This window comes from Stigmatopora nigra, chromosome 9, assembly GCF_051989575.1.
Source record: "Stigmatopora nigra isolate UIUO_SnigA chromosome 9, RoL_Snig_1.1, whole genome shotgun sequence".
Lineage (NCBI taxonomy): Eukaryota > Metazoa > Chordata > Actinopteri > Syngnathiformes > Syngnathidae > Stigmatopora > Stigmatopora nigra.
Genome location: NC_135516.1, coordinates 9909808 through 9936599, shown reverse-complemented (window position 1 = coordinate 9936599; position 26792 = coordinate 9909808). Strand labels below are relative to the sequence as shown.

The 26792-nt window shown below is 39.0% G+C and overlaps 2 protein-coding genes across 3 annotated transcripts; both read right to left on the bottom strand.

The window, feature by feature from the left end:
• Positions 1–221: 221 nt before the first annotated feature.
• LOC144201896 (endophilin-A2-like) lies at positions 222–5199 on the bottom strand. 2 transcript variants are annotated; one of them, XM_077724724.1, is made up of 9 exons: positions 4949–5199; positions 3567–3635; positions 3283–3499; positions 2823–2956; positions 2527–2685; positions 2235–2338; positions 1944–2074; positions 1559–1597; positions 222–768 (listed from the first exon to the last, which is right to left on the bottom strand). In XM_077724724.1, the coding sequence occupies exons 1-9, from the start codon at positions 4991–4993 to the stop codon at positions 581–583; spliced, it is 1086 nt and encodes a 361-aa protein (XP_077580850.1). In that variant the 5' UTR covers positions 4994–5199; the 3' UTR covers positions 222–580. The 2 variants fall into 2 exon arrangements, with proteins under 2 accessions (XP_077580850.1, XP_077580851.1); XM_077724725.1 differs by lacking the exon at positions 1559–1597 and having other exon boundaries at positions 4949–5197.
• Positions 5200–5871: 672 nt separating this feature from the next.
• Positions 5872–17532, bottom strand: LOC144201328 (nuclear receptor ROR-beta-like). The gene is made up of 11 exons (XM_077723859.1): positions 17299–17532; positions 17086–17176; positions 12422–12507; positions 12192–12333; positions 11026–11556; positions 10025–10146; positions 9757–9889; positions 9193–9300; positions 8570–8680; positions 8209–8318; positions 5872–8126 (listed from the first exon to the last, which is right to left on the bottom strand). The coding sequence occupies exons 2-11, from the start codon at positions 17090–17092 to the stop codon at positions 7965–7967; spliced, it is 1512 nt and encodes a 503-aa protein (XP_077579985.1). The 5' UTR covers positions 17093–17176; positions 17299–17532; the 3' UTR covers positions 5872–7964.
• Positions 17533–26792: the final 9260 nt, after the last annotated feature.

Sequence of the window (26792 nt, the reverse complement as noted above, 5' to 3'; positions counted from 1 at the left end):
GAATTAATTCAGCATATCCTTTGTGTCAGGATCTATTAATAGGCCATCCAAATTTCTTTTTAAAATACAGGATTTATCCAGAATTTTCCAGTGGAGGTATTTGAGCTTGAATTTTTACCCTAAATATTTTAGGGCCATCATCGGGAGTGTCTTGGATTTTAAGGCTTGAAGTTTTGACTGAACAAGAGTTGAGTTAGAACCCCAGCAGATGTCAGTATTGGATTGGCTAAAAAACAGAAAACATGCAGTTATGAAGTTATGAAGCAATCTACCCGAAGTCCAAAAAGGCTTCCAAATATCGAAGTAAATACCCAAATAAAGTGAGAGTACCCATTAGTGTTTGTGAAAAAGGAAAAAAAAACCCTTCCCAGCGATAATGAAGTCATGTAAAAAGTGCAAAGGTGCTTTGCGCTCAAACGCATTGGGTTAGGTACATGCACCTTAACCATTACACAGTCAATTTTCAAACCTTCAAGCCTTTGTACCTTCTCTTTGAAAAACAGAACAGAATTTGTTACAATGCTTTTTGACCAAATAGGCCGTCATGGTGAGATGTTTAGTTTTTTGAACAATTATGTCACTACGGCAAGGGTACGATCACTTCAACGTAGTTGATGGGTAAGTATCCCGTCTTGCCGTGGAGCCTTCCCTCCAACCAGTTTTCGTCAATGTAACTGACCAGTGTGATGATGTCCCCTTCACGGAAGCCTAGCTCGCTCTGGTTCTCGGGGCTAAAGTCGTAGAGAGCTCGACAGCTTGGCTCAGCCGCTGAAATTGGAAAAAAATGGAACAAAGTGAGACGGACTGTGACAGTAGCCTAACGTGATTCCTATTGACTCAGATGAGAGCATGTTTCAACCAGAAGTTTTGCAGTCAAGTTATAACGGACAACACTGTAAAGGGAAACTACAACGAGTTCAGAACCTGCACCAATTTTGCGAACAATATTGCAGTTGCCGGGTAGAAACCCACTAGTTTCAAGGCTCAAATTCACATTTTTTCAGAAATCACAATTTCTATGTCTCCAAACAATCTGTTATTTTGTATTTATAAATTTTGGCAATGAGTTTGTCTACCAGACAGCAGCAATATACATAACTTTAAAAATATATATATATATATATATATTGATACCTCCATCAAGGATGTTTTCAGGCTTTGGTTAGTTAATAGTCTTATTTTATCAATTCATGTTTGGAAGAGGCTACAATTTGTCATGTTAAATTTGGAGTTGGACAACTAGATTCAAAAGTGTGCATTGATTTTTTTTAAAGAAGACATTTTTATGCCTTGGTGGAGGTTTTACTTCAGCATTGGAAATCGTGAACCATATTTAACAGCTTGAGCAGTGAGAATGAAATGGCAAGTAGGAAATACACTACTTTTTAGTAGAGGCTGAAGATACATTAAATCCCGCCAAACTGAATAGAAAAATAAAATAAATAAAAAACAAGGAAAGGGACCCATCTTTGCAGCTTTAAAAAGGAGCCCAGGCCAATATTTGCTTCGTCGCAAATGCGAAACAAGTAGCACAATTCCAAACTTTTGTCTCACTCACACGCTCTGTTCTTGAAGGAAGATCTGGACGCAAATGGACCTAAATATTGTTCATGTTGCAGAGGGAATGACATTTTTAGGACTAAATCTTGTACATAAGTGCAATTACAATAGTTTTTACCCCTCCAACATACAGTGAAAACATTTAAAAGGATTCAAAAGCACATGACATCCTTGTAATGATACAAATGGTGGAGAAGTGTCCAATATTATTGTTTTATAGAATATTGAGTCAGCTGATTAGCAAATGACTTTTTTTTTTAATGAACGGTTTCAGTGCCTTTGAAAATGATGCACGGCTGCCAGCTGTGGCTCTTTTCATCCTTCTGTTGTAAATGTCAATTAGTTGGTCACTGGAATATATTATAATATAATAAATAATTTACCTGGGGAATAAGCCGGAGGGCTCGTTGCAGGTGAACCACCATTGGACTGTTCAGTCCTGTCATAGTCAAAACTTGCCTGCCTAGGTTTGGGTCTATACTCTCGCTTTGGTTGGGATTGACATTCTTGTACCCTGCGTAAAATGAAATTAATAGTGATAATTTGAACATTTGTTATCTTTCATGTGAAAAACAGAACACTTTCATGAACAAATAATAATTCTAATCACAATAAATGACAATAGGTAAAAAAGTCATGTTAAGGGCCACAAAAAGTTCCCAGATGGAGCTGACCTTTTTGTTAGGTCTTCCGAAAGTTCTTCCAAAATCTCTGTGGCGTTTCTGTGGTACTGCAGCACGGCTTCTACAAAAGCTGCCAGCTGGCTCACCTGCTCAACCTGCATAAGAAGTACAGAGATAAAAGGAAGAAGATTTATTTTAATTCAATGCCATCCTAAATAGATACATGTCAAAGAAAAAGCAGGTTGGACAAGTTGACAACACTGCTTCTTACAAGTTTGAAATGCGTCATAAATAAAAAAGAAGAATATGTCTGGCTAATTAGTCAAGTCAAGCGGCCACTCACATCAGTCTCGAGCAAGTTGTACATGGAAGTCTCAGCATTTTCTTTGGACTCATCAAACTTCTCCAGGGCCTGCCTGAGTTCCTCCTCTGGAATTTTACCCTGACGTTTCTTTTTGTAATCGTAGTCTAGGCGACGGCTCTCCATTTTCTTCTTATGGTGCTGATGGCGAAAAGGGAAATTTTAAACTTTCATTTGCAGGGATAAGTAATGGCAATGGAAAAGTACTGAGGAACAAGATAGAAATAAGATAGCAGAATGTGTTTATTCAGGCTATATACTCAAACCTTTGCATGTACCTGAATATCTTTGATGTCCTTGTCACAAATTCTTTGCAATGGGTCAAGAAAATTCTGCTTGACGTCTATGTCCAGACTGTCCTTGGTTGCCGACAATTTTTTCATCGATTCTCCAACAGCCTGAAGAGCTTCACCTACAGGAATTATATACCAATACAACATTTTTGGAACCCCTTAAAATATAACTACTACTAATACTAGTGCAAAATAAACATTAAAGTAACAGTGTTCAACCCTAAGTGTACCAGCCCATAAATAAAATAAACATTATGACTTTTCATCCCCATCTTAAACATAACAAGCTTCTTATTTAAATGTAAGAAGTAGGAGATATTGTTTTAAAAAGTCTAATGTCAATGTAAAAACTTGGGCCAGAAATAAATACTACTTAAAAATACAAATACCTGAATTATCTACAAAATTAGGTAAGCTCTTTGTTCCAATTAAACTATTTCTTTACCAAAGTTGCTTTGATTGCCCATTTCCATTCCATATTTCATCATAGAGTCTGCTAAGAGGCCCTCGGTCTGCGGGTACCCAAGACTGTTCGCCTGCCCACGGATTTTGGACATCGAGTTGAGCATGGAGAGCTTGGTTCTGTGGGCTGGGTTAGGCTGGAGGTAGTCTGTTGTTCTGTTGACAACTTCAACTACTGCTTTGCTGGTAATATCCGCTCTCTGAAACACAGGTAGTGACTTAGTGCAACGTTCTAGGCCTCTGCTACTATTGAAATGTATGTGATACCCTTTCAAGGTCCTTGAAGTCCTCATCCAGCTTGGTTCCCTCTGCACCTCCGACCTTTTCACTCACCATCTGGGAACATCAAAAAGCAAAACTGTAAGCCAACTCTGAAAACAGACACTAATTTTAAAGAGTTAGCTTATACTGAAGTGAATTCTTGATTGTAGTATAGTAATCAGATTGGAGTGTGGTCAGTGAATTGAATTTAACTGTCAGTATAAGTGTGGTTAGCCATACTTAATTCATCATTTCCAAATGGGGACAATTGATTTATTACACAGGGTTAGGTAGTTTTGAATATAACTTTTGTTCCACCAATTAGCTTTTGGGTTGTCATGCTTCTGACATCTATAGCCACTGGAGTATGAAACTGGTGTGGGAGGTTTATTGACATTCGTAAGATTCCAGTTCTCTTAATGGCACGCCCGCCAAGTTTGACTACTACCCAATGACTTTTTGTTATGCCTCAGCGGTGACTTGTTAAACAAGCACCTTCAAAGATACTGGTTCTGCCAGTTATGTAGTGTTTTTGTCAGGCTTCACATTTCTTATTCGAGCAAGAGAACCTCTCTCATCTGACTTACACAAGCTGCTATAATTAAATATCTTCTACCTGATTTTAATTTTACATCTTGTTTTGAGCCATATAATGACTTCCAATTCATTTTTTCCATGAAAAAGAAATAGTCATGCTCATGAATCTTTTGTTTCCTTTAATGCATTTAAATATCAATTATCACTGGTCCAATTTGGAGAAATGCCAACCAGATGGTCAAGTATTCTGCTAAATCTTCTTAGGATGTGCTTTCAGATTAGTACAAATCGGGGATTTTTCCACCACAAATTTAAAAGCTATATTTTTCTTACTGTCACAATACCAAATTTAAAAAAAGTAGAAATAGTATATATGATATTTTTGTATTATGAATTGTTCCTGTCTGTGTAGATTTTAAGTCAACCAGGTCAAGGTTGAATCTAAATAATTAGAATCTTTTATGTCGAATTTGAGTGTTATTTTTTTCCATAAACGTAAAAAAGATGGTATGGGCAATTATGCCATTAGAGTACGTAATAGTAAACACCTGTTGGACTAAATGGGAATTCATTAGAGAAGTTGAATTTTCACAAACAACCCAAGTTTTTCTAGAGTAAAACTACACAGACGCAAGTGGCACTCGTTCTACTTTAACTTTAAGTAACAGACACTTAAGATCTATCTGGTCTGTAATATTTAACACGTAAAAACAGTTTTTGCATACGTTTGCCTGAACATTAATGACGCTATCTTGCGGCTAACCAAACCCATTGAACAGCGCTGCCGAGCTAGCAAGTGGCTAATAAAGTTAAGGAAGAAAAAGAAAAAAACAATAACAACGCTGACTTACCTGGCTGGCTTTTATTAATTGCTTCCTAAACCCAGCGACAGACATCTTGCAAAGTCTATGTTGTCCAGTGGACTTCGAAGGGAGAACGTATGTGAGAAAAGCCGAGGTTTGTGGTGAAACGCTCTATGCGAGTAACACGTCTGCAGATGTGGAATTTGAAGAACTTCCTCCAGCGCCTTGGCTACCACAGCTTCCTGGCTCCGGTTTGTTGTGGGAGGCTCCAGCACCACCGAAGTGGGTCACCAGCTGAGGTTCGTCTTTCAGACAGCTAAAATGACTACTTAGTGGCTGTGTTTTCACAGTAAAATGTTTGGGATCATTTAAAATAGAATGTCCTAAGATAACTATAAAAATCTGAATGTATGATGTATTAATTATGGAAGGACCAAACACTAGATTATCATTAACTTTTTGGATGTTTTCCATTTACTCATAAGTGTGTCCAAAATCTAAGTTTCAAGGTAAGTAGTTTGAAAGTTTATTTAGATTTGTTTTAAATACATTCAGAGCATGCAATTGATTGTCTTGTCATTACATATGTTGTTGTTGAAAATTAATGACAATATAAATCGTTATTTCTAACAAATTGGATGATTCCACCCCTGCACACCTAGTGGCACGGGTTGGGATCACAATCATCATCATCCATTCATTCTCTGAGCCACTTTATCCTCACAAGGGTCTTGGGGGTGCTGGAGCTCATTCCAGCTGACTTTAGAGTGTCCAATCAGACCATCATGCTTGTCTTTGGAATGTGGGAGGAAACTGGAGCACCCAGATGAAACCCACACAGCCCAAGACCAACTCTACAAAGGTGGACCAACACGGATTTGACCCGAGGACCCCAGAACTGCGATGCCGATGCGCTATCCACTTATCCAACGGGCCCCCCATCATTCAATGTTAAAATGATATAACAAATATTTCTAAAGAAGAAACCGTTTATTACATTCTTAAAACCACATATAATGTATCCCAATGGACGACAATATATATCGAGCTGTGTGACTCACTTAGTCTTGAACTATTAATATAGTATCTCTTGTACATGTTGTCATACAAGGAAAGAAATGGGAGACAAACTAGTTCATATTTTGGACTTTTCAAATCATTTGCCAATTTAACAAATGATTACTGACTTAAAGTACAAAAGTGGAGATGTGTAAAGAAAGTGGATAAAAGACAACTAAGTGAACATCACAGCAAATGAAAAAAAATGAACATTAAACCCCAAGAAGAAAATTGATCTTTAAACTGATTTTTTTGTCGCGTTCCTATGTAAAATACTCATAATTGTAATGTTACAATATTAGGACAAATGGGTAGGGCTCTGATAGTTTGCGAGGAACATTCACAAAAAAATATAGATCTCATGTCCACGGTCATCATGGCTGTGGGGTTTAAAAGGGGGTGTAGAGTACAAGGCTGGTCATAAAGAGACGAGGGGTCACAGTTGGCTCCCTGAGCAGCAAGAGACAAGCCCCAAAAACCTGACAGTGTCCAGAGTAAGACATTTTCATCTCGACATTAACCTTCAGAAGTTGTCTTTATGCTCAGCTGAAATAAACAGAGAGAAAACAAACAAACAAAAAAACAAGAAAATCTCACTAGGGGGGGTAGCTGTACCTGGGATCAGACTAGTATTGTCAAGTGAGAACGGAGGGACAGTAAGTGCTTTTTATTCAAACAAGTGTTGGATTTGGGACTTAAAGAGGAGAAAAGAAGAGCAATTCTACAAATAGTTGCTCCAACCAGCAAGAAGGGGTTAGATACAAATTGTGGACCTGAACAGGTGAGATTACACAAGTGACTGAAATGCACTACACCTGACTGCTGGTTAAAAACAGCTGGGGTGGGGGGCACCTTGTATGTCCTTCTATAAAAATCATGAAGTTTTCCTATTTTTAGAGTCCCATTTTGTCCTCCTCTTGTCTCTCCAGCAGGGGCAGGGCCATCAGCATCAAAGTTCAGTTTAAATGCCAAACAAAGGCAATTTGTTTTACCTGGCGTATGGGCACACTACCCCTGTTTGCTTCTATAAGTGTCTGTTCACGCCCTTAAAGGGCTTGCTGTCGAGGGAAAGTGGGAGAAGGGGGTTGTCATGGAAACCTGAGAGTAAGATATAGAGGGGAAAATAGTCCAGAGTCCAAATATTGGCTTCCTTTGTGTATCTGTTCTACTATCTATCCACTTTTTATACTCTCACTATCGCTCTGAACTAATCTCACACACTCTAAAGCTCTCCGCAGTTTCAAATAGTCATCTCTGTACATTCTTATTTAAAATATTTGTATATAAATGTGTATATAAATTAAAGATGATTTCATCTTGCCCTGTTTCTAAGTGGCATTTGCAAGGAAAAAGGGATGTGTGGGATTGAGGTTTCTCAAGGGCCTACTCAAGGCAGCACCGAACACAGGCGAATGAGAAGCGGCTCGAGGTGGTGAAGTTGTGTAGTATTTCTCTAGAAAATGACTAGTGATCTTGGTCCCTAAAGTGTAAGTACATGAAGAAGGTGGTGGTATTGTATCAATATGAGCACATGATCATACTGAAAGATCACTATTGAGTGAAATCTGATCTCTATGAGCATGTATAAAACTGTCCAAGTGCGACAGGGTTATACATTCGCTTTTGAGTCCTTGCTTGTGCACTGGTGCGCGACGACGAGGTACATTCATTACTGGTTGGGCGATCCGCAGCGGATCAGACGATAAACACGTTTTTGGACTTGATTCTGCTTTTGTGCATCTGCTTAGTGATGCTGCTACGATACGCAGAGGAACTTGAGCGAGTGTGCATGGTCTGTAGTGTAAGGTGCTTCGCCTGCTCAGAAAGTGAACAACTACTTTGGAATCGTGGGAGACGGAGTCTTTAAAGTACTGGATTGTCTCTTAACTGCTGGTTGTTGAACATCAACATATAGATCCTACTCTGTCTCTCCTTTTCCTTTCCTCTAAATACACTTCACTCCATCCCTCTGCCGCTCATTCTTTTTGTCAGTCAGTCCATCTGTTTAGCAGTTGGTAGAGTCCGGGAGGGTCATGTCAGTTCCAAACACCTCCCGGTATAGTGGAGGGAAACTGTATGCGGTCTCTGGGTGGACCAGACGGAAAAACTCCAGTTTATCGATGTGAAGGTTGCAAATTGATTTCATGATAGGTAGTTTGGACAGCATCTGTGGAGAATGACAGATAGATATGGTGGGTATTTTTCTTTTTTATTACTCAAGCAGACGCATTTGGCTGTATCCCCAATACCTTGTCCAGTTTCTCCTCTGAAGCACTCCTGTGAAGACTATGGTGCAGAGCCAAGAAAACTTTCTCTTGAAGCTTCTGAACCTTTTGGCCATCCATAAGCCATGGCCGATCTGTCAAAATCCCCATAATTGCAGATTAGGTAAAGTCTCATAATAGAATTTTTGGTCAGGAAAAAAAATCACCTAACCAGCAAGTAACTTCATGAAATTAAAAACAAAATACAAAAAAATACTTTTTCTGGACAAAAAGGCTTTCATCTGGTTGATGTATAAATTCTATTGGAACTCAAAATGCTGCCAACCAGGGGTGCCTATTCGGTAAATGGCTGGCAGTGAATAAAAGTGGAGAAATAATTACGTACCAGGGGAGAGAAGTACAGCCGCACTAAACAAAGCCATCTCTTCATCAGACAGTTGGAGGCGGCAGAGTCCTTTTCCTAGTTCAAATACTGCACTCACCAGGTCATCACAACCTGAATAAACATGTGAAAATCATTGTATTATCTCATGCTGTGTCAAAGGCCTAATATAAATGTAGAAAGAATCCTCTTCTGCTTCTAATCTTAAAAATAAACTCCAACGTTGTTACAACTTATCTAAGAACACCAAGGTCAAAACGGCAGAACTTGGCGCCTTACGGGACGAGAACCACCGCTTCTTGACATAATGACGTTAGATTTTTTTTCCATTGGCAAGCCATGCGCCGTAGCACTTTTTGTACGAGAGAAGGCAGTATTGAGTCGGCGTGTAGTATCTGATCTTAGTTTTCCATTAAGTACGTTTACCAAGAAGCTTGTTTGAATAATTTACAGACATTTTGTCTATTCTACAGTACATCACGTCTTGTGTTAAATTTTACTAATTGATGGTTCAGGTGTATACTTTGCAAATTTAGAATTGCTTAGAATGTATGCATAATGTATAATAGATGGGTTCAATTGAATGTTTTGGAAATTTTGTGATGCATTCCTAACGTGATGCTCACCAAGTGCTTTGAAGAAGTGAGGCGAGGCAAATTTTCCATTGAAGAAAATTGTACTGTTGTTGACGTTAAAAGCCCGGCACATACGTATCAGCAGGACTTCCAGGCATCCTAAATGGTAGCCATAGGGGGTAAAGATGTGGAGAAATGCACAAGGAAGGGGGAAAGAATGGGGTTGACAAAAGGGGCCGAAATGCTCCAACATGGACACAAACAAATGTAAATTTGGATTCAGATTAGTGAACATATAGATGACAATTCAAACCATTTAAACATATGTATGTTTTAAAGAGTTCAAATATTTACATCAAGTAAATACATTGTCAAATACATGTTTACCCCACACAAATTATAAACATAGGTGAAGGAGGGAAGGAATTTTCCAGAAAGAAAAAAAAAAAGTTTTTCTCCCAATTGTCCAAAAGAAATGTGGCAAAAGAAGGAAGAGAAGTTTGGAGACAAAGAACAGAAGGAACTCAAGTTAGCAAGTTTTACATTCTTGTTTACTCTGGTTGTATGCTATGATCTATTATTTCTAAATATATCTATTGTGGACTGTACACTGACCTGCTTTTAGCAAAATAATCTGGTCGTTCTGGCAAAGGTCCATGAAGCCAGCAATACGTTTGGCAAACTCCACAACATACTGGATGGCGTTGGTAATCTGATGTGCACATTGTTGCCACATCCACTCGGCTGACTGCAAAACAGAAATAAATTGTTTCTCAAATGATGACAATAGTTTTTTAAAACGCAAAATTGACTACTTTGACAGAAGCATTCGATACCTTTGACTAGTTACTCTACAAATGAAGACATGTATCTGCATATGTACCTTGTTTTGAAAAGCCCTGGTTTCCTCAGGAGTGTATTGCACCCAAGTAAATCTCTTCATGTCATCAGCACTGTATTGACACGTCTCCAAGTGAGACTTCAAAATACACTGAGTGATTCGCTCTGTAAGACAAATACAAATACACAAAACAAGCATATAAATATAGTCTCAATCAAAGGGTGTAACGGGAGACAAATGCAATGTTTGGGAATGTGGTTTACTTGAACTAACCAAAGATCATGTCAGTGTGACCTCGGATCACAGGGTATTAATCTACTTTATCCTTTTTTTAGCAACAAACAGTTGGAGGGGGGTGTTAAAAGTGATATCACAAGACGACCCCAAGCTGTTTTTGAAAAAGAATTTGGCCACATTATGCTATCAGTAAATGATCTGAACTTTAGATGGAAGCCCTTGTTACATTGAATATGTTTTGAGCATGATTACCCTATTTTTCCAAATACTAAATAGCATTTTGCAATAAGTTCCATGTTATTGCTTCTTTTCTTGGCATTTGTAGGCTTTGCATCATACCAAATATTTGTATTCCACACACACAATCTACTTCAAACTATTGGTTATGATGTCACAGGTCACACACATAGCGGAATAATATCCAATTATGTAAATGAATGACCGAAGCCATGAAAAAGCCTCACTTCCATAATTGGATGAATGTGAAAATAGCTTCAGTCTACTAATTTCTTCACGTATAACATTGGAAAGGGTAAAAGCCATTCGCACAAAATAAAAAATTGTAGGTAACTTGCCTTCTAAGGATGGAAAAATTCATAATATTGATTGAGGCCTCATGAAAAGTCATTATAATTGTCTCCATCAATACTAATGAGGCATAACATATGGCACCGTAACAAAACACCCTGTTGCTTTAGAATACTGTGAAGCTCATTATACATGGTTTGCCATTACAAATACTATCCTTTTTTTTGTCCAGATCTAGTGAATAGCCATCTTCAAATACTTGATGTGTTTCTACTCACCAAGTTCTGTTAAGGTGCAGTCCTCAGGCAACTGGTCCAGCAGTGCATGCATGTCTCCAAGCAGCGAATGTGAATGAGAATGCGTGTGCATTAGCTGGATGCCATTGTTGTCTGACACATCCAACATTGTCTGAGGAGAATTCTGATTGGACAGGGATGAGGACGAGGGGGAAGCGGATGATGAGTTAGAGGTGTTTCCGGTGCTGGTCCCTCCACTTCCGCCTAGTAGCTCTAAGCTGCAGTACTCGCTGGCCTCTTCTGGGGTCAGCGGTAGGTCAAAAAGGTCTGGTAGCGCGGCAATGTCATCCAGGTCGCTGAGAGTAGAGCTGGATCCTCCGGTGCTATAGGAACGGCTCAAACCTTCCTCATTATCTTCCCTGCTACCGCCACGTACGCCATCTTCTCTGGGTAAGGACAGAGTAGTAGAACCCCCATCTTCCAAGCCCACACATTCTTGGGACTTTTGATGCTTCTGCACCTCAGCGTATAGGCTGTCACGCTGCTTTTTGGACATACGGCCAAACTTGACCGCTGTTGAGAGAAAATACATTTGGGGTCATCATTGGATTATGTCACTTTAGACACCGTATACAACAAAATACTGGCAGTCAACAGTCAACAAGTTATGTCAGCTATTTTCTAAAGTTGGCACATCATCTTTAGATCACTTGCACTGAACCTATAAATACCAGTGTGACACATTCTAATGTTGAATCAAATTAATCAAGATGAGTTATGTGACAAACATAGCAATACCATGTTATATCCATCAATGTGTTATTGCAAATACAATGTGTAGGGTAGCATATTTATCCATTCAATTCAATTTCTAGTAGAGAACTGAATGTTCTAGGTTTGATATCCAGTTTACTTCATGACAGTCTATACAGTGTATTCATTTTCTCCGCATCCCAAAAAAGAGATGAGCGCAAGTTTGGGGGCATCTCCCAACAGCTGAAGCGGGACATTAGCAAGTGAGGGCTTCAAATTCTCACGGTATCAGCTTTTATTTAGTGGAATATACTACTTGGTTCTAAAGCAAAGGCTACTCAATTTCCAATTTTTAGGACTTTATAGACAAACTTACAGTTACGACACGTGATTACGTCAAGTCTCGTCATTGTAGGGGTTATAGGAAGTAAGAGTATGTGGTCTGTTGTATTTACCATCTCGACTCATCCCCAAAGCCAGACATTTCTGCAGACGGCAGTGCTGGCAACGGTTGCGATTCGTCCGATCGATCAAACAGTTCCTCTGGCGGGAGCATGAGTACATGGCATTGTTTTGCTGACTGCGACGGAAGAACCCCTGAAAAAAAATAATACAGGCCTAGTTTACATGTGTGCAATGGAGATTTAACATGTTCTTTTAAACATCTCTTTGTTTTCCATCTTACCTTGCAGCCTTCACAGGTGATGACCCCATAGTGGATGCCCGAGGACTTGTCCCCACAGATTTTACAGGGGATGACCTCGATCTGAGCTGCAAGACCAACGTTGAACAGGTCAGAACACTACTTTAATACCTCAAATAATGTCTTTGAGGAAACAACAGTTCTTTGTTTTTCAAAACTCTTATCAATTCAGGAAATGTATACCAGTCAAACATGTAATGCGTTCACCTGACTCCTATGTTAGCTTTCCCAGACATTCTGTTAAAACTTAGTATTGTTTTTCTAATATAACTGGCAAGCTACTCTGCAATACCCTTGAAAGACTTTAAACATATTGCCTTTTATGCTATCAGATAAGCAGCTATTATATTGCTTTATGATTAGTGCTAGTGAACTTTGCCTGCTTTTTAATTCAGTTCATCTGTACTGTGTTTTCTTGTGCTCTTCTTTTATATGTCTTGCCCAAAATGATGTCCTTAGTGTATTTTGTTGACCTAGAAACAGCAAGCTGCACTTTATCTTATAAGAGTTAGACAGTTCTATTTCGCTGGACTGTAGATGTAAGAGTTATACTCCATAGTTCCATAGTTATATCTGAAAAATGTGATCTTGCGAACAATGTAACTTTCTCACAACTAAAGTAACAGAACCAGTGAGGCCAACTTGCCTTCAACTGTGTCCATCTGCACCCTGCACGAGGCCCCCATGAAGGAATAGATTGCACAAACAGATCAGGGAATCACATGACCATTGCACACAGAGACGAACGAACAAAGACTTCTTCTGTCTCGTCCGAGGCAAAATAGCAATATCCCAAGATTTCTTGCTTAGTCTAATTTCCTAGTCTGACATTGTTCTACCTCAAGACTTTCATATGATACACTTTACTGTGTTACATCTGATAATCCTCTTAAGTGTGATTATTTATAAACCCAAAAGACAATTTCCCAGTGCATATGTGCACTTTGCTGCCTGCTCAATTCTTAAGCTGTCGACGAAAATACTGTACTCAACTGATGGTGGCAGCTGCAGGCATGCAATGGAAAAAACCCCTTCACCTCTCCCGCCCCCCCCCCTTCCCCGTCTCTCGATTATATAACTCTCGTCTGTGAGCATTCCTCACAACACTCATTCAGTCGGCTCACTCTAGCAACACCGCTGGCCCGCCCCTCCGCACAATCGCTCTTTCCCACTGGCTAGGCGCTGACAGCAGCTTTTTCGGTATTGGCTGAGTCAACCATCAATTGAGCGATGTAGCCTGTCAGTCCATGTGGACATTCTGTCCCACTGACACACTTTCCCACTGAAACAAGAGGGAGGAGGGGGTGGAAGAAGGCACATCAGAGTGCTCCACAGACCATTTTTTAAGGTGGAGCTCCTTCTTTTCTTTCCATGAAAAACATTTTCCTTCAGGCCTGAAGTTTGAATACCAAAAAGAATTGTTGCATAACAGTAAAATTAACCACCAGATGTAATAAAACACTGGTAAAACTGCATTAACTAGTGATATCAAAACACATCATGCTTTATTAGTGACACATTTATTTGGAATGAGCTACTGTACCAGAGGGATGAGTCGAAATCATAGAATTATTTGATTTGCCATTCTTTGCTTTGCTTTTTGACAGAAATACAGTCTAGATGACACCAAACAAAAGCATATTTTCCCACGATGACTTGCCCATTGCATCAAGGCAACATTTACTTTAGAGCCTGTCTAACACAATTGCGTAGATCCATTTGACCGGATTAAAAGAACTGATGTATTCTAACTAATCAGGAAAAGCCTTCCTATTTCACTAACATAATCCATGAAAACACATGCAACACTCTACTAGCACAACGAGCCAGTCACAAAATCTTTAAAAGATTTAAAGTTGTTTTCCATATGGTGGTTAGTTGTGCACTATAGGAAAAATGAGCCTTAAAAGAAAAGAAAAGAAGGAAAAACAGACTTTCTTGTTACTCAGCCAGTGAAACGTCTGAATTTATCATCTGTCAAAAAAAGCTAATTCACTTTGGACAGGGAAAAGTGACGCAGAAAAAAACCTGTAACTTCAATCTTACAATCTTTTTTTTCCTTGTCTAATAAGAACCAGACCAGTAGGAAATACACCAAAAAAAAGAATTATTGGGCCAGTGGGTCAAACACAGTGTGTCAGTAATATGTCGCAGACCAAAAAAAAAAGAATTTTGACCCTCACACGAGTGGCGACATACGTAACTCATGTCAATACTTGTGTAACCAGTTTCAAAACAAGGAAAGGACAGGCTGTTCTTGTTGGCGTGTCATAAACATTGCTCGATGGCTTACTTACTGCAACACTTTACTGAACTCGGTGATCTACATTTTTTTAATTAGCTCATTTCAAACGGAATATGACTTGCTTCATAGCACTGGTGGACGTTTGGCAATTCTGTCTATTTATACAGCCACTCTGATAGTAAATGAGTCAAATATCCGGAGTTGTGACTTGCTTGCTACTAATTCGACAGTTTGACAGCATGGGGTTTCACTCCATGGGTTACAGCAACCCTGATTGCATCATGTCTCACAGCAAGGTGCAGAATGACGGACGCTGCAGCACATGCAATTAAATCGAACCAACCCTCTGCTATCACACTCTCAATTATATTATGTCAAGTTATCCCGATTGTAAAGGCCTTTAATACATGCAATTCATGTCAGATTTAGACAATCTATTTTTATAATGGAGTTTTCATTCGTAATACTCTGATTTTAGCCACACAACAGTAAATGTTAGCAGATTTTTGTTTTCAATAAATGAAATCCAATATATCCTGTATTTTAAAGTACAGTAATTAGATATAATCTATCTGTTCAATGCCGGTAATCTTGCATTTGCAAACCAAGATCAGAATTGACAGTTTTCATATAAAATATTGAGAAAAAGCAGCTGTTTTTATGTTCAAACATACACTTTTTTTTTTTCATTCCCACATTTTGACCAAAAAAAGTCCAGTACATTATCCAATAAGACCCTGCTATTTGTAGTGTACCAAAAAAAATGACATCCTCTCTAAAAATGTTTGTAATTTCTATTCTTCAGCTTGGTCAATGCAAGTACAGATAATTCGTAATAATGATCTCATTCGTCTTTCACCATCACTTGGTTGATATAATTCCTTGAGACCAGTTCCTATTTAAGAAGAGCTTTGGCGGTATCTCATGCATTGCGAGAAGCAAACAGAGAGGTGAGTTATTTAGCGTATACCTGAGGATAGGATCCCGACGTCCAAAATATATATTATTTTCATGAAAAGCAAACAGTGTCTTTGAAGGAGCTTATTGTACTCCCTGACCTGCAAAATGTGCCATTCAATTTGAATGAACGTCTAGCATTATTTGGCATTAACTGGATCATTCAGTCATTCATTCTTGTAAGGTTTGCCACAGACTACACCCTAAAATTGGTCGCTAGTCATCAGACAACCGACAATCATATCACAATCAGCGGGAATCGAGCCCGGAATTTAGGCCAGTGAACCCCTCTACCATAAGGCGGTTTCAATTTGATCATTAAAATAGATTTCTATTTTGACATGCTAGAGTGCATTAATGCCAAAATGACTGTATCAAGTATCTTCCTTGTCTATGCAACTTGTTTTAAGCTTTAGGTGGCTTTGACAGACGGCTGGAATGTACAGATGTTAGCGATACGCTTTGTTCTTCTAGGAATTCCCGCTCAAGTTCAAGTTCATTCCTCAGTGACGGTAGCCAGGAGTCAAATTGAAGTGCAAGGGCAAGTGTCAATGTGTGTTCTTTTTCCACATGGCCTATAGGCAGTCGGGCAGGCAGGCAGGCAGGCACTTCCCTCAGTCGCTCCCCCTCCCTCTGTTGCGCATGCTGTGTAACGTTTGGTGACATAACTAGGTCAGTGGAACAGCCAGGTCCATCTCCCTCTGTAGTCACACAGTTATGCGGTTATATCTTGCCATGTTGGCAAGACCCCGCCAACTCAACATCCCGACCTATCTGATAAAATGGCAGCAAAGATGACGCATATTTTTTTTTCAAATAACTGACTTAAACCCAATTGTTATCATATAGGGCGGCCTGTTTAGTGCCCATGACTAGACACACATTTTAGTTTTTTTTTAACTGATTCTATTATGAACAGTAGTATGCCATAGTTTAGTTTAAATTAACCATTGAAATATAAACAAGTAGATTACATAATTGTAGTTTTGGTCACTAGCAAGCTCCTATGTTGCCCCTCCCCTCTTATTGCATAACACAAACATGGAACCCCGATTAAAATGTACAGGGTTTTTCTGTCTGACAAATGTCATAGCTCACTTGATGACAGGTTTGGCATGATTATTAAAATTTGCATGTGGTTATCTGGTAATATGATCAGCTGGACTATAATTTTTAAAAAAATAATCACGGTTTTAATGCATTTTTGATTAAAACCCACTGCAAGTGAATTGAAAAGTAAACACAAACACTGCAGTATTCATCCCTAATCCAGTCATGGGGGGATTAATGCGCATTTGGGAGCAAAACAGGCGCACACCCAGGATCTGTGCGCACATGTGGCAGGCAACCCGTTTCTTTTTTTTTTTTTTTTTACTTTACGATGTCTAAAACAGGCCATCAAGTTCCTCCAAACACCCAAACGAGTTAACCCGAATGCACTTACCTCTCATTTTGACGTTTTTTTCTTCTTCTTCTTCTTCTTAACCAATTTAGAAGGACGCGCGGCTACATTTGGCTGTGCTGCAGGTGAATGGCTGCCAGCAAAAAAAAAAGTGTCTGTATAAATAAAAAATGTATTTCGATCCCGATTGCAAACCCGATCTGGTAGGGAGGAAAAAAAGAAATGTCAAAAGAATCAAGGAAAAAAAATGCCCACCCCTGAGTGTCCTCTATCGTTCAGTGAAGTCCGAGGGAAAGAATAGAGTAAAGAAAGTCGTTTTGGGTTGCATCCTAAACGCCCTCGCGAATAGTGGTGATGTTTGGCTGAAATATTCCCAACGGTGGTCCACACAGTCAGCGCCTTCCTCTCAGTCTACCCTGCTAACCTACTTTTCTCCAAGCGTGGACTCTCTCACATGATCTCACCGCCACACGCTCTTTCGAGCAGCAGCGGCGGCGTCATTGCGCATGCGCGTAGGGTGAGTTTTTAAGGTGGCTGTGGAAGTTAGAAAGAGAGAAGCCACGCGATCCTAACACGCCAAGATTCCAATGTCATTAAATAAGGGCAGCTGTACAGTACTGTAATGTGACTTAACAGTTTATAGCACACTTATTTAAATCGATGAGTGCAGTAGGGGGAGCTGAAGCTTCCAAGCAAGAAATCCCTAGGGCCCCCACACTGCAAAAAATGTTTTTATGCACACTAAAATCATAGTCAGGTTGTCAATTTGTTTGTTCATCTATCAGTTAATTGAGGACTTCTTTAAGTGCCATTGACAATGGTAGATTTCCAATTAGTATTTGTTGCCTTGCATCAGCGAATGAACAAATCTTCAAATGACTAGGACGTTTATTGCTGTCAATGGCAGCCAATGAGGTGATTGTTCCACTACTAAGTGATACATTTGTGTATTTCTATCTTATTTTATTGGCTGATCATAACTCATTACTACTTGACATTGTCATTTTCTCAGTCACAAACAAGCCGATTGTAGTTTTACATCAAGTACATGCAAAATAATAATTGAAATTATAGAGTAAATATTTCCATTGCAGTGCCTACCAAAATAAACCTATTTATATTAATTTACATTGCTTTGTTTTATGATTGCTAACAAAGTTCCCACCTGGCGTATACTTAATTATGCCGCTACAGCATAAATTAAATCATTTTTGACCATTGGCATGGTGATAACATTGCATAAACATCCAAATATGTGTGACAAGAATGTTTGTTTATGCAAATAAATTATCTCAGGGCGGAAGGTTGGATAATTTGACATTTTCTTCAGTAATTGCTAACAGCATTTCAATGTATTCTCTGAAGGCAAGTTTCCGAGTTTACACCCAATGACCTTCCAATGTCTGATGCCACCTGGTTCCTGTTTCACTTCATTTTTGAACATCACACTGTTTTCAATTATTGTTTCACTCTTGCATCCTTAACAACAAGCACATATGCAACAAATACCTACCATTTTTTATCTGTTGCAATCAGGCACATTGAACTGCAATCTTAAACTATTATAAACATATGCGTAACTCAGTCCTCCCTGTGGTAATCAGGGGGTTGGCGGTGATGTGGTGGGGTGTCGTGGAGGTTGTGTGTATGTGTGTGTGTGCGCGCTTATGATGCAATGTTCTGGCAGCGATGTTATGAAACAGCATGAAGGCAGAGATTACTCAAACTAGGTTAATAGAGCAGTCACAGATTTTTTTTTCTCTCTCTCTCTCTCTCTCTTGCTCACACACTCACACGCACACACGTTCCTTCTTTTAGAAACCCTGTTAATCCTTTCATTCCTCATCTAATATGGTGCATATTTTCATTCTCCAAAATGCGCGCCAATCCCTACAGTTGTTTCCGTTCGACCGTTAGCCGTTTTGTCATTCCTTTTTGCCTCGCGCTAACACCTCTTCTAAAGCCCCCTCTGTTATATGTCTCCCTTGACAACCACAGTGACACTTTGACCTTAGTGCTTATGTAACTGCTGTACAGATAGGTTAGACAGCAGGGGACAGAGAGAAAGAGACAGGGAGATAGAGAGAGAGAGAGTAAGGGATTGAGAAAGCAAGGATTGGCCAAGGCAGACATTTTGTTGCCTGATGTAAAATAAAGGTGGTAGAAAAGACAAAGAAGGTGAAGATCTTCGAGCTGGAAGAGCTTTGGGGATGTGCCAGATGCTGCATAACAGGATGAAAGAGCAGATGGGGGTGGATGGTGAAAATACAAACACATATGAGTTTTTTTGACATCATAAATCTTACGACAATAAACAGACCTGCATACAAAATGGAAAAAAAATAATGTCCATTTTTGGTAGTGCGTTTCAGGTTTCTGGAACAATGCTATATACAATGTGTTTCCTCCTTAAACATGCATGGTAGGGTTGTTGAACACTCTAAATCGCTCCTAGGTATGAGTATCCTCTCCCTGGAAGCTATTTAGTTAGTTGGGGAAGGCTACGGCACCCCCGCGTACCTTGTGAGGTTAAGCGCTAGGGAAAATGAATGAATGAATTAAAATAGAATAAACAAATCGAAACTAGAGCAAGTACTGATAAATAAAAGCGCAGTATTGTACTACACTGGAAAATTACATTCTCATTCTTAAGGCCTAGATTAGTCGTACAATGGCAAAATGATTAAAAGACATCTAGTTTGACGTATTGATGACAGTGTAGCCAAGAAAACAAAGCAAAATAAAGAGGAAAGATTGTCACTTGCAATTCCGGTTTGAAAAAGTCAATGCATTTAGATCAGCTCATACTAAATAAGCTGTGATAGTGAACGGCTGTGTTACCCTTACATGACTCAAAGCTTATTTTCAAATAGCTAGATTGTAGGGTTTTTTGTTATCAGACTGCTTTTTTTTTTGTTTACCGTAGGTGTCTCCTGCTTCTGATCAGAGCTAGTGCAGCCTTCTGACTCTGCTCAGATCAATTTAAAGGCCTTGCTTGCATCAAAGAGCCTTTGTCGGAATGACGCTTCGACTGTAACTGATTGGCTGCACATGGTTTCAGACGGAGGCCCCGTGGCCAATCTTTTTGCCTGAGTGGCATCAACTCTGTACATTCCTTTTTGTTTCTCCCACGCTGCACCACAAAACATTCGCATGCTGGCCTCAGGTTATAAGAACAGGATCCAAGATGAAATTCATCAGTGCAAGTTTAGCCTTTCACTTGTGTGAGGTAGAATTTCACCAAATACTACTCGTGTGTAAACAGGGATATGTCAGGTTACATGATTATATTGTAAAGCAGATTTCTCTCATTTGCTAAATCTGTTTCATTTCTATTCTCTTAAGGTTCTGTTAATCCCCCTGCTGACGGACTCGGCTGGTTAAACTGCAGTAGTATTTCTCTTTGCTGCGTCACCAGGTCAGTGTTCCATGTTTTGTTTCGTATGTGATGAACACCTGAATAATTTTCCAAAGTCGTGTTTATGTTATCATGATTATTAGTTCTACACTATACAATGTAAAGGTTTGAGTATGATAAAGTATTTGTAAATTGAATTAGAGTTCAAGCGCAGTTCAATAGGTAGGGATTATCTCATTGTGCAAATACAACCCCACCACCAATGAGATGGATGGCTGGCAGTAACGCAAACATACACAGTGTATTTTTATATTGTCCTTGACCTGATTTTATACAGCAGGCTTTACATGTAAAGCCAGGTTTTTAGTGACTTTGTTTCTATTTGGATTTGCGTCCAGTTGCCAAACTCTTCTTTTTCTTCCTTATCTGACTTTTCTTAAGTTCCATGCAAAGTAAAAATAAATGCAAACTCATTATTAATCGCAACAGGTCATCCAGGCTCTTTAGAAGCAAAGCAGCCCCAGACTATCAACTGAAAACTACATTTTTTTGTAGTTACTACTTAGTTTAACCTTGTTAAATAGTTAAATTTTAAACATTAAATTGAGAAAACTATGAATACATTAGAGAAAAAAGGGTGTTCCATATTCTTTATTCTCAATCTAGACCAATATATATTTTTTATTCAATGTATTATGACTCACGCATTTCCACAGTATGCCCAGACTTGCCCCAACAAACGGCAACGTATTTCTTCTTCTGTCCATCACTTTGCCACTCCCACATGCTGTTGAATAGTCGGACTGTGGCTAATGTTGACACAGTAATAACACTGAAACACTAAATGAAGTAATACATTAACTAAAAATGAGATGTTCTTGAGTGATTAGAGCACCAACCTGCTTATAATCCCCATACAATGAGTTTAAGCTGTTTTTCCTGCGTGTACACAAGCTCGGATGCAAATATATGCCATGCAAATATCTGCCTAAAAGGTGGTTTCCCAGGCAACCGGACTGTTTTCATCCCTAGTGTGATTCAATGTGCTTTGCAATGTGAACCTGACCCAGTTACACCCTGTATGAAGTGAGAACCCCCCGCACCCTCCGTACGCATCGATGCTGTTGTCATATTTGTTTGTATTTTGTATCCAAGCTATCTCGTGTAGCGAGGTGGAAACAAGAAGTCCATTATCTTAGATATTTCCCTCAAGGAAATACTTTCTGCTTCCTTCGCGTTCAGCCCAATGACCTACATCCTTTGGAGCCTTTCTTTGCCGTCCATAGTCTTCTGCTGGCCAATCAAAGTTGCCTTATCGTGTTTCTTTTATCATCTTAATAAATTCTCTCATCTTGATTGTCTTCAGGGGCAGATTTGCATGTTTGGCCTTACATTATCTAATCACGGAAGACTGGAGCCACTGAAACGATGAGGTTGTTTTCACACATGAATCACCAGTTGAAACCCGCACACGCTTCCCTGTGCTTTTATGTTCCATTCAAACTTGCGCATTGTCGGGTTAATCGCATTCACCACCCACATCATGTTTTTCGTCACTGCGAAGTCGTGCATGCATCACCCCAGATTTGGTGTAACAATCAACACAAAAACGCTGCATTTGAGAATCAGGCATGGGTGAGATTGGATAAATTAGTTCCTGTGCAATAGCCCAGATGACTCATAGCGGCGCAGGCCTTCACAGAGACATCTAGTGTTGCTGTCGAGATACCACAGGCGGCCTTATGTAATAGTTGGAGTTTGCTCTAGATTGTACATATTGTATGACTCTGGTTCCCTTTTGATCAGAACACTGCAGAGACACATGATAAGTCACAAGCTGTTGTGCGGGTGAATGAAGTACTACGGTCGTTTTCATGTGGCTTTTCTACAATCAAGAAGGTGTACTTTTTAGCATTCAAGCTATATTTCCATAGCAATGACCATTATGTTGAGTTTTTGAATGTCAAAATCCATAAGAACTTCATATTTAAAGCTTGGGCAATAAGCAGTTATACCAACATTGCATTTCTTGCCCGTATAAAGGATTTATGACGACGCCATATTAGTAAATAACATTATGCAATATGCAAAATGTCAAATGAAACCATAAAACTGACCAAATGAAATAGGCTTTTGTAGTGTATGCATGCTGACGTTAATAAGACAGAAAGATGGTCTCTGCATTGCGTCACAACGGGAAAAGGGAGCGAGGGGGTGGTCAGGGACGTTGGGAGGGGACGGATGGGTGTGTCTTCACTGACCTAGTTACAGCAATAGAACCCCCACCCCAGCACACCCCTCTCTCGCAGCCCACCATCTACCATCTCTGCCTGACTTGGTGACGTGTAAAGGGCACTTTCAAACTGTACAGACAGCCAGGAATGGAAGTCCAGCAGAGGCAGACGGACGGACGGACGAACGGGGGGGCAAAAGGAGGATGGGTGGACGGATGCAGCACAATTAAGGTCAACTGAGACAAGCAGACAAATATATCCACAATTATACACAAGATCTGTGCTGATGGGGGAAAGATCTTTACACAAACAGGAAGGAGCCTCTGGGGGCTTATGGTAAATTAATAACAACAACAGGCTTCAATTCGTAATATTAAACCCCCACACATCCTGTGGAATATTAGATTTTTCTTTTGGTTTGAGGGAGATATCACATCAACACATCGTGAATCATCTTTTTAATAAAATCACAAATGCTATAACCGCCGAATTTCAGGCTATGATTACTCATAAACAGGATCTAATCTCATATTTCCTGTGTTTCTCAGGTTATGGTCGTTGTCGTGTAGACGATGTAATGTCTATGGGGTTAAATACACTTAACAGGATTAAAGACAGACTTTACTTGAGAAGCTGCTATGCTATCCCAAACCTCCAGGCTCTTGACTGTTTGGATAGCTTTTTGACCCTGTTTTTTCTTTTTCTTTCTTTGTTTTTCTTCAAGTTCAAGTAGAAGTGCAGACAGAGAAGGACTCAAGGATCAATAGAGGGCAGTGTAAGATTTCATGACACATATGGAATCAGTTTACAAATTCAGTGGCCATTCGGATTTTAGAGCCTTGACCTCCTGTAGGAGTTTTTCCAAGATACAAACCATTTTTTTTGTTTGGGGGTTATTAGGTTGATTAGCATTCCCACTGCAGGTGAGGTCATGGATAAGGAAGAAAAAAAATGGGCATCGGCTGTGTTGTTTACTCTCTGTTGACAATGGCCGTCATATTTCGAGAGGAAAATTATCTTCGAAAACTTTGGTGTAAAGATCAATGCTTTCATTTCATCTTTGTGGCTCTGCTGGTATTTGACAGCTTCTTTGCTCCCTTTTTTATGCTTATTGATATTCCGTATGATGTTATAGGAAGATGGCGAGGCATTGGCACTGCAAAGAAGCACCGTTGGCATAGTAACAGCAAACATGGTCGTTTTCATTGGCTGATACACACCATTTCACGTTAAGCTTTCCTGTGAACTATTTCTATCCTTCACCTGGAAACTGGAAGTCTGTTTATATTCCCTATATACGTGTTGCTGAGTGGATTTCAATGAAAAACTGCTTCTTTGATTCAATTAGCTGTGACTTCTTGTTGAAAAAGTAGTGTTTTTTAAGTCAGTGTTATGTAGAAATAGAAGATGCCTAATCCATATAATATATAAACATACTGTATTTTTTTAAATTATATAACTTATGATTTTTCTAAAATACTTCTGTACTCAACTGAATATTTCTAGGGTGAAACCTTTGCTTATACTGTCTTCTTATTGGGCTTGAGCATGTATAGGAGCAAGCAAGCATTCCTCTCCTTCCATTGCCTTTTTAGGTTAACAGTCAATGCATGGGGACCCAAATGGGAGGCTGTCTGACACCACTATGTTCAGGCCGAACGTGTTTCTAGAGCATCTAGCTCTCTCTTGTGATGAAAAAAAGCAACTGCATAAGTCACAGCATAGGCTGCCTACACAAGTGTCTGTTTTTGCCCTTTTGAAAAGATAACAACATTCTTGCATTGATTACTATCGTGACATCAATTTGAAAATATCATTCTTTTCCGATTGGGAGTACTATGTTTATGTGTGGATCGGTATTTTAACTCATGGATGTCAAATCCATTTGAAGTGGGAGGGTTAACAGCAAATGAATGTATGAATGCATTCAGCACCATGCACAGCATTATAGGAGTAAGTGTTTTTTTTAATAGCAGTACTCCAAAGATGAATGATAATTATCACAGAAGTGTTTTCAACAACTGCAGAAATCAGGCAAAATGGCTCAGTTTTGACTGAGATCAGGCCTGCATCTCTATTCTAACAACAGGACAGAGCTGAAGTTAGCTTTCAGTCAAAGTCACGTAAATATTTTACATACATCTTATTCACAGCATTGGCACGGGGGGGGAAAAAAGCCATAAAAAATCCCTTACACTTCGATTCCCGTCTGTTTTTTAGGAAAAAGCTGTCTGCCCCCCTTAAAAAAAACCAAAACAAAAACATGTATACATACATAGTGACTATTTACACTATCAACAAATGTTACAGTTCCCGCAATGCAAAAAGAAAGAGAAATAATAGACATTGTGCTTATATATTACTGCACAGCATAATGCCATTAAAAACTTTCCTTCAGTACGGCAGTTGATTGGCAAACCACATTACTAAAAAAAAAAAAAACATGATAAAAGACCTTCACAGTATTTCTGTCCATTTACATCATCATTATATTTTGTATCTTCAATCTGTGTCATGTTTGTAACATTTTTAGCATCATAAAGCGCATGGACAAAATTTCTATACATATATACAGTACAATACAGTTATGTTACTTTCTTTATACACTATTCCTGCATCGTTGCTGATGCACATCAACAGTAAAAGCCTGCGTTAACAGAAAAAACATTCAGCATGTAAATTTAAAGGCATACAGATATCCCACATAGTTGACTGCAATAAATATGATTTCATTCCAAAGTGGGCGCGCTGTGGATTCAAATGGGCGTCATGGCACTTGAAAACATGTTTTTTTTTTTTTGTTTGTTGTTTTTTGCTTCTGTAAACAGATATCAGTGAAATACTGCAAGATTTTGGCACACAAATGACATGAAGGTCCATTTCAATCAATTACTGTCGTGTAATAAAAAGACAACTAATAATTCTCATCCTTAAAATACTGTTAAAGGGAAAATAAATATAGGGAATACTTAAACCACATATTCGGGAGATCACAGAATATTTCAAAATTAAATGACATAAAAGAAGACCACAAATTTAATAAAGGAAAAAAATGGGATCACTGACGCCATCTGTTTTTCTAAATTTCCTGCAGACCATTGAAAATGTGGTTGGATGGCGTTTCTGTCTAGAGACGTTCAGGATGAAATGACAGATTTTCCACTGGGATTTCCCACCCAGATTGGAAACGCTTGGAAAGTCTGTCATTATGTGATGGAGACGATAGCGTACTTTATTTCCCCAGAAAGGCTTAATTGAAAAGAGTTGATATGAGCTAATAGGCTTAATCCATTTTTGTATTCATTATATGATAGACATTTAATCCATTTGAATCAATTTTCATGTTTAAGTGCCAATGACACCAATAGAAGTTGTTAGTAGAAATATGCCAAGTTAATGTGAAAACTGCTCATTTTTTAGAACAATTCTGGTAATTTTACAACCGCCAATGAGTAATGAGTTAGCTCTCGACAAAAAAAACCTGTTGGAGTTTTCCCTTGATAGTATTGTTTATGTATTCTGTGAACAGTATCATTGTTTTTGTGTGTTTAAACTTAAGTTGTGACCCTTGTGAGGATGAGCAGTACAGAAAATGAATGAATGAATACCAAAATTCTGTTTCTTTAAAACTAATTTCATTCATACTTGGATTATCCTTTGTAAAATGTTGAAATCTGGATTTTAGTGGGTTTATTAAGTGAATTGCAGCTTTGGCGTATAATTTTACATTCATGGTAATACTAAAGTAAAGATATCTAGTTACTTAAGTTCAACTTTGAATGGAACCTTATCTGCACAGGTACAAAGTAGAGCTGCATTTAAAGGATTTTTTTACGCAGCATTTTTGCTTATCTTCTGTTTATCTCTTTGCACAGCATTCATCTCAATGCTGCACCGTTATAAATGCTGACTCTTTCATGAGATGCGACACATTGATGGTAGAAAATTTATGGCTCTATTTGCCTGCCGGGGGCATTTCCATTACCCCTTTTGGCATTGGAGTTTCCATCACTGCCGATGTAACTGTCACTTTGCTTTGCATCCAGTCTCTGAGACCTTGACCCTTTCTCTAGGCTTTCCAGGAGAATTCTTAGCCATTACAGTTGGACTGTATGTGTGTTCCTTAATGTGGAATATGTTAGATGTGGAAAAAAATG

What these genes read in the sequence shown, in the direction of transcription:
- LOC144201896 (XM_077724724.1), bottom strand. Translation starts at nt 4,993, where the DNA reads ATGTCTGTCGCTGGGTTTAGGAAGCAATTAATAAAAGCCAGCCAG. An exon ending in GGGCAATCAAAGCAACTTTG is followed by an intron (nt 2,957 to 3,282) that starts GTAAAGAAATAG and finishes TAATTCCTGTAG; the next exon opens with GTGAAGCTCTTCAGGCTGTT. An exon ending in AGGACATCAAAGATATTCAG is followed by an intron (nt 2,686 to 2,822) that starts GTACATGCAAAG and finishes TTTCGCCATCAG; the next exon opens with CACCATAAGAAGAAAATGGA.
- LOC144201328 (XM_077723859.1), bottom strand. An exon ending in TTTGGGGATGAGTCGAGATG is followed by an intron (nt 11,557 to 12,191) that starts GTAAATACAACA and finishes TTCTCTCAACAG; the next exon opens with CGGTCAAGTTTGGCCGTATG. An exon ending in GATTATTTTGCTAAAAGCAG is followed by an intron (nt 9,301 to 9,756) that starts GTCAGTGTACAG and finishes GCTACCATTTAG; the next exon opens with GATGCCTGGAAGTCCTGCTG.